The 13,861-nt window shown below is 58.7% G+C and overlaps 2 protein-coding genes across 4 annotated transcripts in view; both read right to left on the bottom strand.

Annotated features, from left to right (window-relative positions):
* LOC311620566 (single-stranded DNA cytosine deaminase-like) overlaps positions 1–4,773 on the bottom strand; it is a 74,901-nt gene extending 70,128 nt beyond the window's left edge. Inside the window, exons 1-2 of one of the 2 annotated variants that reach the window (XR_014794709.1) lie at positions 4,555–4,773; positions 3,957–4,063 (exon numbers count right to left, since the gene is read on the bottom strand). The gene's annotated coding sequence lies outside the window, so the exon portion shown is untranslated. Of the gene's footprint in view, positions 1–3,956; positions 4,113–4,554 lie in introns of both variants that reach the window. The other variant, XM_084880055.1, reaches the window with a different exon arrangement.
* Positions 4,774–7,985: 3,212 nt separating this feature from the next.
* LOC311620560 (DNA dC->dU-editing enzyme APOBEC-3G-like) lies at positions 7,986–12,129 on the bottom strand. Of its 2 annotated transcripts, XM_084880042.1 has the most exons (5): positions 11,346–12,129; positions 10,469–10,610; positions 9,184–9,448; positions 8,642–8,757; positions 7,986–8,385 (listed from the first exon to the last, which is right to left on the bottom strand). In XM_084880042.1, the coding sequence occupies exons 1-5, from the start codon at positions 11,372–11,374 to the stop codon at positions 8,371–8,373; spliced, it is 567 nt and encodes a 188-aa protein (XP_084736168.1). In that variant the 5' UTR covers positions 11,375–12,129; the 3' UTR covers positions 7,986–8,370. The 2 variants fall into 2 exon arrangements, with proteins under 2 accessions (XP_084736168.1, XP_084736167.1); XM_084880041.1 differs by lacking the exon at positions 11,346–12,129 and having other exon boundaries at positions 10,469–11,306.
* Positions 12,130–13,861: the final 1,732 nt, after the last annotated feature.

Raw genomic sequence — 13,861 nt, 5'->3', positions numbered from 1 at the left:
CAGGATAATGCCCAACTGACTGAGCCACACAGCCAGGGCTTTCCTCTTTTATACATAGAACACAGCTCATCAAGCTTTAACGTCACCATATTTGTAAACTAAATATGTTTGGTTTATAAGAATTGCTTAAGCCAAAACTGGTTTGGCTCAGTGGTAGAGTGTCGGTCTGCGGACTGAAAGGTCCCAGGTTCGATTCCGGTCAAGAGCATGTACATTGGTTGTGGGCACATCCCTGGTAGGGGGTGTGCAAGAGGCACCTGGTCGATGTTTCTCTCTCATCGACGTTTCTAGCTCTCTATCTCTTTCGCTTCCTCTCTGTAAGAAAAATCAATAAAATATATATATAAAAAAACAAAACAAAAAAAATGGCAATATTTCAACTTTAAAAAAAAAAAAAAAAAAAAGAATTGCTTAAGTACCTGAGAAGGCTTGTCAGCCAATTATACTTGGGAAATTAAGCAAATCTATATGGAATGGATAATGGAATATGAAATGTTTAAAGGACTTTAAATTGGCAAATGAGACCAAAATTAATCAAAGCCGGCTTAAAAGTGTTGGCTAAAACTTCCTAGACCTAGAATTAAAATCAGTTATTTAAGCTGACAGTAAGAGCTTTAGGATAAACTAGGCTTTTTACTTTTACGCATCCGTTTAATTGGGTATTATTAAAACCTAAGCAATCATCTGAATAGTCTTTTCTACACACACACACAAAAAAAATGACTTTTAAGGGCACCAAAAACCAGTCACATTAATTGTCTCTGTGTGTACGGGTTTGAGGCTATCTGAGACAGTCTTGTCACCTCGTAGTCCTGCGTGTGTGGAGCCAAGAACATGACAAATTCCCAGCAGGGCCCCTTTAAATTCACACGGGAATGGCCTGGGTCACCACTCTCCTGCCCTACGTGCCCATCACCGGCTGCAGGTCACACAGGACCCTGAGGACAAACGGGACCGACGTTGTGGCTCACGGTGTGCCCGAGGGATGTCCCGTCTCCGTGTGAGAGGCCGTGGTGTGCCCGCAGGCCCCACAGTCTGAGGCTGGGCTGCCCCAGACGCCCGCTCCTCCGGGGCTCAGAGCACAGAGACCAGGTGGGTTCTCTCCAGCGGAACCCTCACGGCACCTCCGGGGAGGCCCGGGCCAGAGAGCAGGGCTGTCCACCGGAAGGAAAGCCCTGTGGGGCCGCGGGAGAGGGGACACGCAGCCGTACACACAATCCCAGAAATACCCTTTATTTATTTGTTTTATTTTACTTTATTTTTCCCATCGCTGATTATCCCCTCTGTGTCCCCTTCCACCTCCAGCCACCACTACTGCACTGCTGCCCATGTTCATGCGTTCTCTTCCTCTTTTTTCCCTTTTTTGCTCAATCCCCTCCTCCATCCCACCCCCCAGTCAGCTGCCTGCTCTCTGTCTTTGAGTCTGTCTCTTGTTTTGCTTGGTAGTTCGGTTTGTTCATTAAATTCCACATATGAGTGAAATTATATGGAACCTGTCCTTCTTTGACTGGCTTATTTCACGTCGCATAATGTTCTCCAGATCCATCCGTGCTGTCACACAAAAGGAGAGGGGGAGAGAGAGAGAAACATCGATTGGTTGCCTCCTGCACCCACCCCCACTACTGGGAATCGAATTCTGACCTCCTGATTCACGGGTGAATGCTCAACCACTAAGCCACACTGGCTGGGCCGGAAGTGTCTGTCTTAAAGCCATCCCAGAACGGCTGGGTCACGTAGGATGCGGGTCTTTGCTCCCACTCACCTGAAGGGGCTCCCTGCAGAGGAAGAAAATGGGGAGGGAAAGGAAGGTGATGTGACAGTGAGAGTGTCTCCTTCTCAGAGGGACGCTGGCCCCGGGCAGGCCAGGCGCGCTGGCCCCCACTGTGGACGGGAGCAGGGACCAAGGCCGGGACGCTGGGGGGAGCAGACAGTCAGCAGCAGCCTGCTCTGTCCCTCTGGGGCCCATGGCTCCAGGGCAGGGGCCTCACTGCCTGACAGATGGGACCGAAGGGGCACTAGTCACGGTTCACCCTTCCTCCGATGCAGCCTCCCAACACCCACCTGCCAGTTGCCCTCACCTGTCCTCACAGAAAAGAGTCAGGTGAGCCGCAAAGTGTGGCTCAGTGGTTGAGCATTGACCTGTGTATGAACCAGGGGGTCAGGGCACATGCCCAGGTTGCCAGCTCAATCCTCCGTAGGAGGCGTGCAGGAGGCAGAATCAGTGATTCTCTGTCATCCTTGGTGTTTCTGTCTCTCTCTCCCTCTCCCTTCCTCTATGAAATCAACTTGAGAGAGAGAGAGAGAGAGAGAGAGAGAGAGAGAGAGAGAGAGAGAGGGACTGGAGAAATCAACACTCTCCACTCCTCCCTGAACAACTGAAAAGTATTTGGAAAGAAGAAGAAAAGCTTCCCAGCAAAACAGGAAGAGCCGGAAGGGGACAAGTTCGCACAGAGCTGGCTTGGCGCTGCGGGGAGATGAAAGCAAACAGCCGGGAACTCTGCGTGTCTTTCATCTGTTTCACATTCGCTGGAGGGGGCGGGCTCGGGGCAGAGGGGCCCACAGGAGCCAGAGCCGGCCCTGGTTCATCTGTGATTGCTCAGCAGGCAGTGCTCCCAGCCGGGGCCTTGCCCCCGCCATCAGTCCTGCTGGCCTCGCTGGGGCCACCAGCCTCCATAGCCAGAGGGTATCAGAGACAAACCAGTCACTGTGTTTGGGGTGTCTTTGTACAGAAGCTTAGCATTTGCCCAAACTAACTCGCAGACCATGGGGTGTCTTCCTCCTCCCTGTTCACCTCTCTGTGAGAGGGGCCCAGGCGTGGAGATTCTAGACACAACTCTTTCAACTTAAAAACAAACAAACAAACAAACAAAAAACACTTTATTGTTGAGGGTGTTACATATGTCCCCTTGTTCCCCTACTATCTTAACACATTTTTAAAATACATATTTTTATTGATTTCAGAGAGGAAGGGAGAGATAGAAACATCCATGATGAGACAGAATCATCGACTGGCTGCCTCCTACACGCCCCCTACTGGGGATGGAGCCTGCAACCCGTGAATATGCCCTCACCTGACCAGGAATCGTACTGTGACCTCCTGTTTCATAGGTCGATGCATGTGATTGGTTGGTTGGTTGATTGATTGATTGATTGATTGATTCCTCTCTAAACATCTCCCCTCCAGGCTATTTTAAGTTTAGTCATCCCTTCCCACCCTCATCCATGAACTCCGACACCCGCCCTCCCATTCTCTCATTCCACAAGCTTTGGGGGTGTCTGCTCCAGGCCAGGCCGCTGGGTCCAGGCTTGTTCCCGGGTGCTGCCTGCCGGGAGGGCCCGGGGCCGTGCTGCCCACAGGGAGCCACTGGCACACAGTCTCCTGCGCTCTTGGTGTGCTCGCCTGCATGGATGTGTGCGACAAACACGGAACACACAAGTCGTATCCATGGCGTAGTACGAAAGAAGAATGCAAACTATCTCATGAAGAACTTCTATATTAACGAAAGGTTGAAACAATTTCTTGGATATATTACAAAGTACGTTATGAACATTAAATTGGTCCATTTCGCAGAAAGTTTGAACGCTGGGTACTGGAGAAGTTTTAGTGACCTCAGTGACACCCATCACGCTACCCCGGGTAGGATGGCACAGGGACGCCCCGTCCAGCCCACAGGGGCTCTTGTAGCCTGCGGTCCGGGTGGAGAGGGAGCACTGGCGTGGAGCAGCCTTCACAGGAGCCTCAGTGTGTGGCTGAGGGCGGGGGCTGGCCCTGTGTCTCTGAGGCTGCGTCCTCGCCCGGGTGTGCACCTGGCGATCGGGAGGGTCAGGCAGGGGCATCCGGGGTGAAACGCAGGACAGAGTGTGGGAAGAAGCCTCTGGCATTTTACGTATGGTATCTCCCCCCTCCTTCCCTGGCTGAGCTCCTGCCTCCGACGGCAGCATCGTGGGGCACATACCTCATTCTCAAACACCCCGGAGCCCACGTCCGAGGACAAGCCCCCTGTGTCCTTTCCACACGGAAGCAGAGGTAGCAGCCGTTCAAATCTTTGGGGTAAGGCCGGTCCTTAAAGTGAGAGTAGAAATAATGACGACTGAACCTCCTCACTGGGTTCCTGGGGGCAGGAGAGAGAAGAGAAAATGCAGGGTTCCCTGGAGTTTCTCCACCTGGTGGCCTGGGAGCCCTGCCTCCCAGCAACCCTTCCCTTCAGCAATTCCTGCGGCCCCCGGGCAGGAAGCTGGGAGAGAAGGAGGGCAGGGGCTGCAGGGACAGCGGGAGGGGGGAGTGAGGGGAGGGGACAGCCAGCCCCACAAGTGCAGACTGAGAGGAGCACCAAGGGGACAGCAGGCCTGGGGGAGGGCCGGGAGGGCCATTCAGAAGCACCTGTGGGGGCAGCCCCAGGAGAGGGCACGGCCCCGCTGGAGTGGGACCTGCAGAGAAGGTGCCCAGAGAGGGGGAGAGGCCAGGCTGGACCAGGGGGGACAAGGCTGAGGACAGAGACCCCTCAGGGCGCCCACGTAGAAAGGGCTGCAGGAAGGGCAGGGCGCGGGCAGTACCTGGGCCAGGGCACCGGAGCGGAGTGTCTCCTGGGCCTGGCTCTCGGTCCCTGGCGCTGGCGCGGCATTTCTGACTCAGGCCCAGGTTTCAGGAAAGCCCCTCAATGATAAAGAACCTTCCCGCCTTCTCAGCTGAGGCCCCACCTGCTTCCTGCTTTGGCAGCAGGGTGGGCGGGCCCTGGGGTGTGACCTTGCTCAGCCTCATACCCCCCTCCCCTGGTGCTCTGGGGCCGCCCTCTGCACAGCGCTGACCTCTGCTGGAGACAGGGCCTCTGGGCAGCAGGACCAGGCTGCCTGCAGAGGGAAAGGGAAAGGGATGGTGGAGAGAGGGGATGGGTCTCTCCCCAATGGCCACACCTCCACCCTTTCCCGGGCTCACTGACTGGCTCTGACCCATACATCCGCAGGCGGGGATGGGTGACGGAGGGCAGAGGGCTGCTGTGGAACATTCTGGTTCTCCGTCCCCGGGGCCATGGTGGAGCCCCGCTCCCCAGCAGCGCTGGGGTCAGCTTTGGCCAATGAGACGTGACACCTCCCTTCAGGCAGAACTCTAAAAGCCCAGCACCGGCCCGCGGAGCTGCTGGGCCTGGTCCAGTGCAGGCTCCGGCCAGACCGCCCCAGCCCCACAGGGACAGTTGGCATCAGCAGGAAGAAGGTGCCGTGGACGGAAGCCACGGAGGCCGGGGGACTGCTGGTTCTGCCCAGGAATAAGGAATATGGGCCCCGGGGCCGGTTTTGCTTCCTGACAGCCTACACTGATCAGACCCAGAGAACCCGTAAGCCTGCCTGTCCCCATCCCCAGGCCCTCCTTCAACCTGAGGGGCGGTGCATTTTCAAGCTCTCCTCACCCTAGTCATCTCCCTTCCCCTCCCCTCCACTACCCTCCCCTCCCCTCCCCTCCTCTTTCTTTCTTTCTTTCTTTCTTTCTTTCTTTCTTTCTTTCTTTCTTTCTTTCTTTCTCTCTCTCTCTCTCTCTCTCTCTCTCTCTCTCTCTCTCTCTCTCTCTCTCTCTTTCTTTTTTTGTTTGACAATCACACATCAAAAGTCAGAAGTATTCTCAGTAAGCCCTTTATTGGTATGGATTTTCAACAAAATCAATCCCAAACATATTAAAACAAAACAAAACAAAACAAAACACGCCCACTGAAGCTAGTGTTGGGCCTAAGCCTCTGTGGTGACAACACAAGGGTCTGTAATGCCCCGGGATCGCCGGGCGCGGCGCTGCGGTGCAGTCCGCTGAGTTGCTGGGTCTCCCCCACAGAGGAGCTCAGTAGGAAGTGTGTTGAATGAATGAACGAATGAAGGAATGAATGCAGGGGAGTGTCGCCAACAACCAGGAGAGGAGAGCAGCTGCAGGAGGAGGCTGTGCTCAGTTGTGTCACTTGCCGCTGGGCGAGGGGCAGGGCGAGGCCTGACAAAGACCCCTTTCCCCCCAGCACAGCAGCACGGGGGTGGAAACCAGCGGGAGGCAGGAGAGGAGGGGCAGGACACGCAGACAGTTTGTACAAGTCTCATGTTCTAGAAAGGGGGGCTTTGCCTTTCTGGGAAGAGGATGGAGGGAGGAGCGGCTGAAAGGAGAGTTTTTGTTTGTGAAATCCCAGAGCACAGACTGCACAGCACCTGAACGGCCCCTGGAATCGCACCCGGCACAGGGGAGCTCAATGTGAGGTGTGATGAATGAATGAATGAATGAATGAATGGATGAATGCGAGTCTAAGAGGAGGCAGGCGGAGCCGGTTTGGCTCGGTGGATGGAGCATCAGTCTGCAGATTCTCCAGGTTCGATTCTGGTCAAGGACAATTACCTTGGTTGAGGGCACATCCCCAGTCGGAGGTGTGCAGGAGGCAGCTGATCAATGTTTCTCTCTCATCGATGTTTCTAACTCTCTATCCCTCTCCCTTCCTCTCTGTGAAAAATCAATAAAATACATTAAAAAAATAAAAAATAAAAGGCGGCAGGTTTCAGATGGAGAGGTGCAGGTGAGGGTCCTTCCTGCGGAGGGGTCACTGGCTGGAGAGAGTCCGGAGGGAGCAGAGAGCAGCAGAGGGCCGTCTGGCTTCCCACGGGGATGACACATCTCATCCCCCAATGGCAGCTCCACCGCCGTCATCAGCGAGGCCTCCAAACACACTCCCTGGCGTGGCTCAGTCCCTGGCTCACACACACGCCGACAACACTGGCTGTGACAGCTCTTGTCGTTGCTGTCATGTTGCAAGGACGGCTTCACTTCCTCCTTCTTCCTCACGGTTTCACTTTCGACCACGTCTGACCGGGCGTTCGGATTTCAATGGCTGAAAATCTTCAATGTCCTTTCTCACCAAGAGCAATCCTGGTGTGCCTGCGTGGATCTGACTGGCCTTCTCACCTGGGAACCCGTTTGGGACAGGATGCCCTCTGCCCTTTGGGGAAAGGCGTTCCTTCTTGGAAATGTGAGCTCCGCAGCCTCCTCTGTCCGTTCTCTGTTTCCTGGGGTATAACTGACAGCTAAGGGCAGGTCCTGGGTTTCCAGGAGGCATAACTGTCACCCAGACTGAGGGGGGCGGGATGGCTCTGTCCAGTGTCCCAGACGGGAGTCCCTCCTGCCCCCTCCCAGCTGTCCCCGCTTCACAGGGAACCCGGGTTAGCACGTCTAGGACCACAGGCTGGTTTTTGCTTGACTTTGGACTTCACAAAAATGGGGACAGGATGCAGCTGTGACACGAAGACCTTAGCGCAGTCATGACCTCACATTTCTGTCTGCTGCTGGCAGAACCCACAATGTACCAGCATCAGAGTTGGCCCCAGACAGACAGCACACAAAGGTCGATTTGCCACATCCTTCTTCTGGATGACACTGCACAAGTGTCCAGTCAGTAAACACGATCGGGGGCAGGTTCTGTTGGGTGTAGTCTTCAAACATCTCCATTTGACTGAGCGTGACTGTTTTGGTTTACACTTGGCTGATGATTCCACAGATAAGCCAAGGTGACTGGATCCAAGCAAACCCATAAGAAAGCAGCTAAAGATAGGATCTCCTTACCGTCTGAACTTCTAGGAAAGAGCAGGAGGAAGCAGGGCCCGCCTCAGGAAGGGGCCACGGCTCCTCCTCTGCACCCCCTGCCGCGAGGAACCGGGGGGTTAAGGGGGACAGTGTGTGTTCCAGGCTCCAGTGTGACCTGAGCCCAGCTGGTAGAGGCGGTCCCCGAGGGGCTGCCCCTCTGTCCCGCTGACTGTGCCCGCGGCTCCTCTCAGACCAGCCTGTGCCGGCCCCACGCTGCCTCCCGGGGGCCGTGCCCAGCTCGGGACGTGGGGCCCAAGCCGCCCTCAGGGGAACCAGGCCGCTCCCTCTCAGGCGGCTCCTCAGGGCCCACCAACAGTGTGGAGTTGGCTGAGCAGCAGGAATTCCTGAGACCACTGCCCCCCCAGGGGGACCCACAAAAGAGAGAGCCCTTTGCACTTTGCCAGTGTTTATTGAACTGTTTGGACTTCCTGCTACACTTACAGAGGAACAGACATTTTGTGGAAGATTCTGAATCATTCATGTTATCGCTCTAGATTTAAAATCAATAGAAAATCATTATTTCCCTAAAAAGTGATTCTGACAGTATGGAATAGAATGTTACCGGTGTGTGTTGGGAACACATCACTGGTCTTAAATGACAAGTAAATGGATCAGATGTTTAAAAATTCCTCAGCAGCCCGTTGGCTGCCTCTGCTGGTCTCTGGGGGTGCAGGTGGAGATGGGGCTCCTGGTGCGTTTTCATTTCCTGAAGAAATTGTTTTATTCCTCGTTCAGCAGAAGACTCCCGGCCGCTCAGAGAGACGGACGTCCGTGCTTCAGTTTTCCGGATTCTGGATGGAGGAGGAGGAGGTGCAGGAAGCGGGAGTGAGGCAGGTGGGAAGGTGAACAGAGCAGAGTCTGGGGCGGTCACAAAGGGGGGGTGGGAGGAAAAGGGGGCAGGAGGGGAGAAAGCAGAGGGACTTGTGAGGCCTGATGGGAGGGATGGATCTGGGGCCCAGGAGGGAGCAGGTGACCCAGAGGGGAGACAGGCCCATGGAGAGAAGGGGAGGAGGTGGGGGCGGGGGAAGCAGGAGGGAGGAATCTCACCCCGAGAATGGTCTGCAGCTGCTGAGATTGTTCTTGTATGTGATTATCCATGTTAGGCCAGGGCTCGAACGGCTGGCCCTGGTTGTCCACGCAGGTGTCCCAGCAGTGCTGATGCTCTGATGGGAACAGGGAAGGAACGGTGAGCAACTTCCAGAGTGCAGGGCAGACCCAGGTCTCTGACTCTGGGGACACACCGTCCCCACCAGAATCTCCTGCCCCTTTCCCTCTCCTCCCCAGGCACTGAGCTCACCCCTCACATTCTTTCTTCCCACTGGGACTGGAATCTGAGGCAGCCCTGCCCCTTCTACCAGGAAGGAACCGGTCCTTATGGCACAGGGACACCCCCTCATCTCCCCAGGACCCCTCTCTTCCCTGATCTCTCCTCCAAGAGACTCTATCCTCTCCAGACCCAGCACCGCCCCCTGCAGGCAGCTGAAAGGCGTCCCCACCCAGATTGTCCTCCTGCCCCCTCTGTGCAGCCTTTTCCCAGCCTCTCTGCCCACCCACCTCCCTCCCTTCCCCCTCAGGTGTCTCCTGCTGACCATTGCGGGTCATGATGGCGAGTTGGGCCCCAGCGTCCCGCAGGTCACGCAGCCCACGTTCATATCCCAGGACGTAGGTATAGACACGAGCAGCGAAGATGTACAGTTTCACGTGGCTGTTCTCCTGCAGGAATTTAACCAGCTCCCGGACACAGTTAGGGCAGGAGCTCCAGGAGATGTACCAGGTGAGTCTGTACTGCTTCTCCTGATCCAGGGGCCAAGAAGGGAACAGATCCAGGAAGCACAACTCTGCATGAAGGTTTACCTGAGCACAGAGGGGGGAGAAGAGGGATCTGTCACCTCCTGTGAACCGGGAGGGGGCCAGCCTGAGGCAGGCGAGGCCCTGGCTTCCAGCACAGAAAGAGGGGCACGGCTCAGCGTCAGGAGGAATGCTGTTTGGACGCAGGATCTACACGGTCAAAGGCAAGGAACTCAGGAATCACACATCAGCGTTCACAACGGGCACAGGGCAGAGAGGCCTCGTTCTGCACCCGCACACCATGGCTCCCGGGCTCTGAGACTGACCAGTCCCCACTGAGCTTGTTGCCATTTCACTCACCATGGGATTGCATTAGGTTTGATTTTTAAATAAGTAAATAAATAAATAGCGGGGGACAGAGGGAGGAGGCCGCTGAGCACCAGGTCCTGGGCCTGATGCCTCAATGGGGGGTGCTTCCTGCAGGCAGGGGGGCTCTGCGTCTGCTCCCCGACCTCCAGCTCCCTCCTGTGCACCAGCCCCTCCCCCCTCCCTGCCCCGTGCTGAGCCCAAGGGTGAGACAACTCTGCGGTGAAGAGAGGGAGGCACCAGGGCAGAGGTGAGGACACACGGGGGAGCGTCGTGTGGGGCTCACAGGCTGTGGAGACCAGCGGCTCAGGGAAGAGGAGGCAGTCAGCCCTGGGGGCGGTGAGTGGGGGCCCGGGAGGCGTCCTGGGCTGCGTGCAGCTGGCAGTGCACTTGTGGCACCACAGTCTGCCGGGCTCTCCCAGGAGGCACTGGAGGGCGCACCGGGGCAACTCGGGCTCTCTGGCCATGGCTGCCGGGAGGGGCCAGGGGAGAGCAGACCCTTGTCCAGGTGTCTTTCCCTCTGCCTGCTCCTCCTCAGCGGCACAGCAGGAGGGACGGGCTGAGCCTGGAGGCCCTGGGACCCTGTGCCTGCCTCCTTAGGTGTGGGGCAAAGCTGCCCATCACAGCAGCTGGGGGCCCAAGGGACATTGCTCAGAGGACACCCCAAGGCCATGGCAGCCTCCCCCCTGCGTCCCGGGGCCCTGCCTGCTGGGCCCTCACCTGGTTGCGCAGGTAGCCCCAGTGCTCCAGCATTGGGGTCCAGGCGTCACCCTCCCGGACCTCCACCTTGTAGCACAGGTATGTTTTATTCACCCAGCGGTCACGGAAGTTTTCCTCGAAGGTGTTTATGTCCATCAGGCATCTGTGGGCACAGGCAGGAGGAACCCAAGTCATGGGGCTCCTCTGGGATCACCCCGTTCTCCTCCCCTCGCCACCCACATCCCAGCTAGGCCCACAGGATGGCCGTCCACTCACTGAGCTGGAGCCCCTAACCTCCCTCTCTGACCCCTGCGGGAGCTCCTGGGATGTCAGCCCAGCCCTGTGGTCAGGGTTTCCCGGGAAGCAGGGCAGGGGCTCAGAGCTGTGACGGGGCCTCTCCTGGCATCACCGTCCTGCCCTCCTCCCCCTGACCCAGCCCTGCCTGCTGCCGACCATGGCGCTCATTCCTCGCGTCCTCTGGGCTAACCCGAGCCCCACGGAGCATCAGGGACAGGTGGCCCCATCGGGGAGGAGAGGTGCCAAACTGGTCTCTCCCGGTGTTTCCCTTCTCGTCATGAAAACAATCATGTCCTTACAGAACACATAACCCTGAACCTGACCTCCTAGGGCCCCGGTTCAGGGCAGAGAGAATAGATTTCATGGGAGACGGAGGGAGAGGAGAAACAGGAACTCACAAGGGTGACCCCAGATTCTAGTCAGGGGCCTAGGGGAGGGAGTCGGACAGGTCAGCTGGTCATCAGCTGAGGGGTCCTGGCTGGACATAGAAGGGCCATCAGGAGGGATGGGAGAAGCAGGGGGCCCCTGGGGAGAAGGCAAGTCCCCTCCAGGGAGCCAGGAGGAGGGCTCAGAGGCAGGGCTGCTCAGGGTCCGGTGGTACCTTTCTCTGGGTGCTGCGTTGTCCTCCATGTCTCAGCTCCTTCCGCTTCTCTGTGGCCACGGCCTGTCCTCCTCCTGTGACGCTCCAAGGAGTGAGGTGCCTTATATGCCATCGGAGCAGCTGGAACCTGCTGAGCTGGCACCGCTGAGCCCCACCCCTCCTCAAAACTCAAGACTCATGCCACCCGATGGAGTCACGGATGAGGAAACTTTTCTGCCCAAATGTCTCATCAGTGCCCTCGGGGCAAGTTAGGTTTTGATTTCTCTGTTCTGACAAAGGCCTTCCCTGGACTGACCTTGGGCAGTTGAGGTCCCAGGAGGTTGGGCCACTGTGGGCAGCGCGGCGCAGCCAGGCAGGAGGCGAGAGCGCAGGTGAGAGGACAGGTGCTTCTGCCTGAGGTAGGTCCTGCCCGGACACACAGCCCCACAGGACAGGCCCCGGCCCACCCTGCCTCTCCCACGGCCCCAGTGCAGGGCCTGGCAGGGGGCACGGGTGCCAGTGCAGGGCCCTCGGGGTTGAGCCAGGGGGGTCTGCTCTAGAGGAAGGGCAGGGCGGGACCCAGGTGAGCACAGGTCTCCTCAGGAGCCACCCCGTAAGGGGAAGGGCCTGGGCTCAGAGCCTGTGTCCGCCATCACCCAGAGGAGAACAGAGAGGCTCCCTCAGGCGCGGCCAGGATGGCCTGGGAGCAGGAGGAAGCTGGGCCCGCCTCAGGAAGGGGCCACGGCTCCTCCTCTGCACCCCCAGCCGTGAGGAACCGGGGGAGACAGTGTGTGTTTCAGGCTCCAGTGTGACCTGAGCCCAGCTGGTAGAGGCGGTCCCCGGGGGGCTGCCCCTCTGTCCCGCTGACTGTGCCCGCGGCTCCTCTCAGACCAGCCTGTGCCGGCCCCACGCTGCCTCCCGGGGGCCGTGCCCAGCTCGGGCTGTGGGGCCCAGGCCGCCCGCAGGGGGAACCAGGCTGGTCCCTCTCAACCGGCTCCTCACATCCTTCACACGGAACCTGTGATAAGGGTCCCCTCTTTCCGGGGGGCGCCCCTGCACGTGCACAAACAGGTGTCCTCTGGCGGAGACTCCTCCCACCTGCCGTGTCCTCTCGACCTCGGCTGCCTGGGCCGGCCGTGCCGCCCTGCGGAGGCGCCGGTTTGCAGGCCTGGAGCACAGACACCGGGTGTGCCTGTGGGTTCTGCTAGTGTTGCTACTGCCTTGGTCCCAATCTCGCCCCGCGACACACCGTCCACACCCAGGAGTCTCCGGGGACCAGGCCTGGGTCCCTGAGCATCTCCCGGGCGCTGTCTGCCCCCAGATCTTGCCCCAGGGAGGGAGGGAGGCGTTCAGATCCATCCAGCTCTCCCCCTGGACCCCAAGCCTCCTCCTGTCCGCAGCCCACAAGCACTTCTGAACCCGCCCCCCCCCCCCCCCGGGCCTTCCAGGCACCAGAGGGCGGTCTCCTGGCACAAACCCTGTGCCAGACAGAGAGTGTGAGGTCCTAATGGGCACGGCCCTGTGCCCTGGGGTCCCAGGCCTACCCTGCCCTGCCCAGGTGCCCTGCAGCCGGAGGGCAGCCGCCCTGGGCCCAGTGCCACTCGCTTGCCCGCCTGAGTTCATGAGGTTCCTCTGGGGAGTCTATGGGACCAAGGAGGGGCCATCTCGCAGGGACAGCGCTGTGCCCCCCACCCCACCCCGTCCCCGAGGCAGGTCTCACCGCCAGGCTGGCTCCTCGGCCAGCAGCTCTGAGGGCTCTGTGGACTGTTCCCCAGGTCCTTCTCCCTCCCCACCCCCCGTCCCCCAGCCGGGCGTCCTGAGCTGCTCCCTGCTGACGCCTGGCTGCCCCCCTGCAATGGGCCAGCCCTGCCCGCTGGTCTTCACCCCGGAGCCCGCTCTGCAGTGAGCGGCGGGCAGAGGCACCAGGAGAGGCTGTGAGGACCAGGCTGCCATGAACACGGAGGCTCGGACCTCCTCCCAGAGGCTTCCTGTCTGTTATTTGTCTGAGGCCAACCTGGGAGGGGCAGGAGGAGGGGAGATGCCTGGGCGCCCGCCCCTCTCCGTCTCTGGTCCCCTGCCCTCCCCGGGGCCCCCATCCACGCATCCTCTCCCCGGCTCCCCGCAGCCGGCCCTCTGGTGCAGGAGACGGGGCGGCTGCTCTTAGAGCCTCGTGTTGGAGTGGCTCAAAGCGGCCTGGCCCACGGAGACTCCGGGAGAAGGAGGAGGAAAGGGAATCCTGTCTTTTCTGGGGAAGGACAGTCCCTCCCCACGTCTGTCTCCGGAACGTTGAGTGAGACATGGAAGGCAGTTCCTACATCCTTCTGGAGTTTTCCACCGAAATGTGCAATGTTCTGAACAGAGGACGAAGGATCCAGGCCCCGGGGGAGCGGCCCCTGAGCAGGAGCCAGCCGTGCTGGGACGGGTGCAGCCCCCTCGTCAGGGAGACTGGGGACCGGCGGTGCCCCGGGAAGCCCAGGCTGAGGGCAGAGAGCCAGACGGGCCCACTGCCCCTTCACTCTGGGCCCAGGATGGGTGAC

This window comes from Pipistrellus hanaki (genome assembly GCF_964339955.1).
Source record: "Pipistrellus hanaki genome assembly, chromosome: 3".
Taxonomy (NCBI): domain Eukaryota; kingdom Metazoa; phylum Chordata; class Mammalia; order Chiroptera; family Vespertilionidae; genus Pipistrellus; species Pipistrellus hanaki.
Note: the sequence above shows the minus strand (reverse complement) of the source record. Positions and strands in the feature narration are given on the sequence as shown.

Bases quoted from the DNA above. Each gene is read 5' to 3' on its own strand.
- LOC311620560 (XM_084880041.1), bottom strand. From the start codon at position 10,642: ATGACTTGGGTTCCTCCTGCCTGTGCCCACAGATGCCTGATGGACATA. The intron at 9,449-10,468 runs GTGAGGGCCCAG...CTCTGTGCTCAG, and splicing joins GGGGCTACCTGCGCAACCAG to GTAAACCTTCATGCAGAGTT. The intron at 8,758-9,183 runs GTCAGCAGGAGA...TGTTCCCATCAG, and splicing joins CGCCATCATGACCCGCAATG to AGCATCAGCACTGCTGGGAC.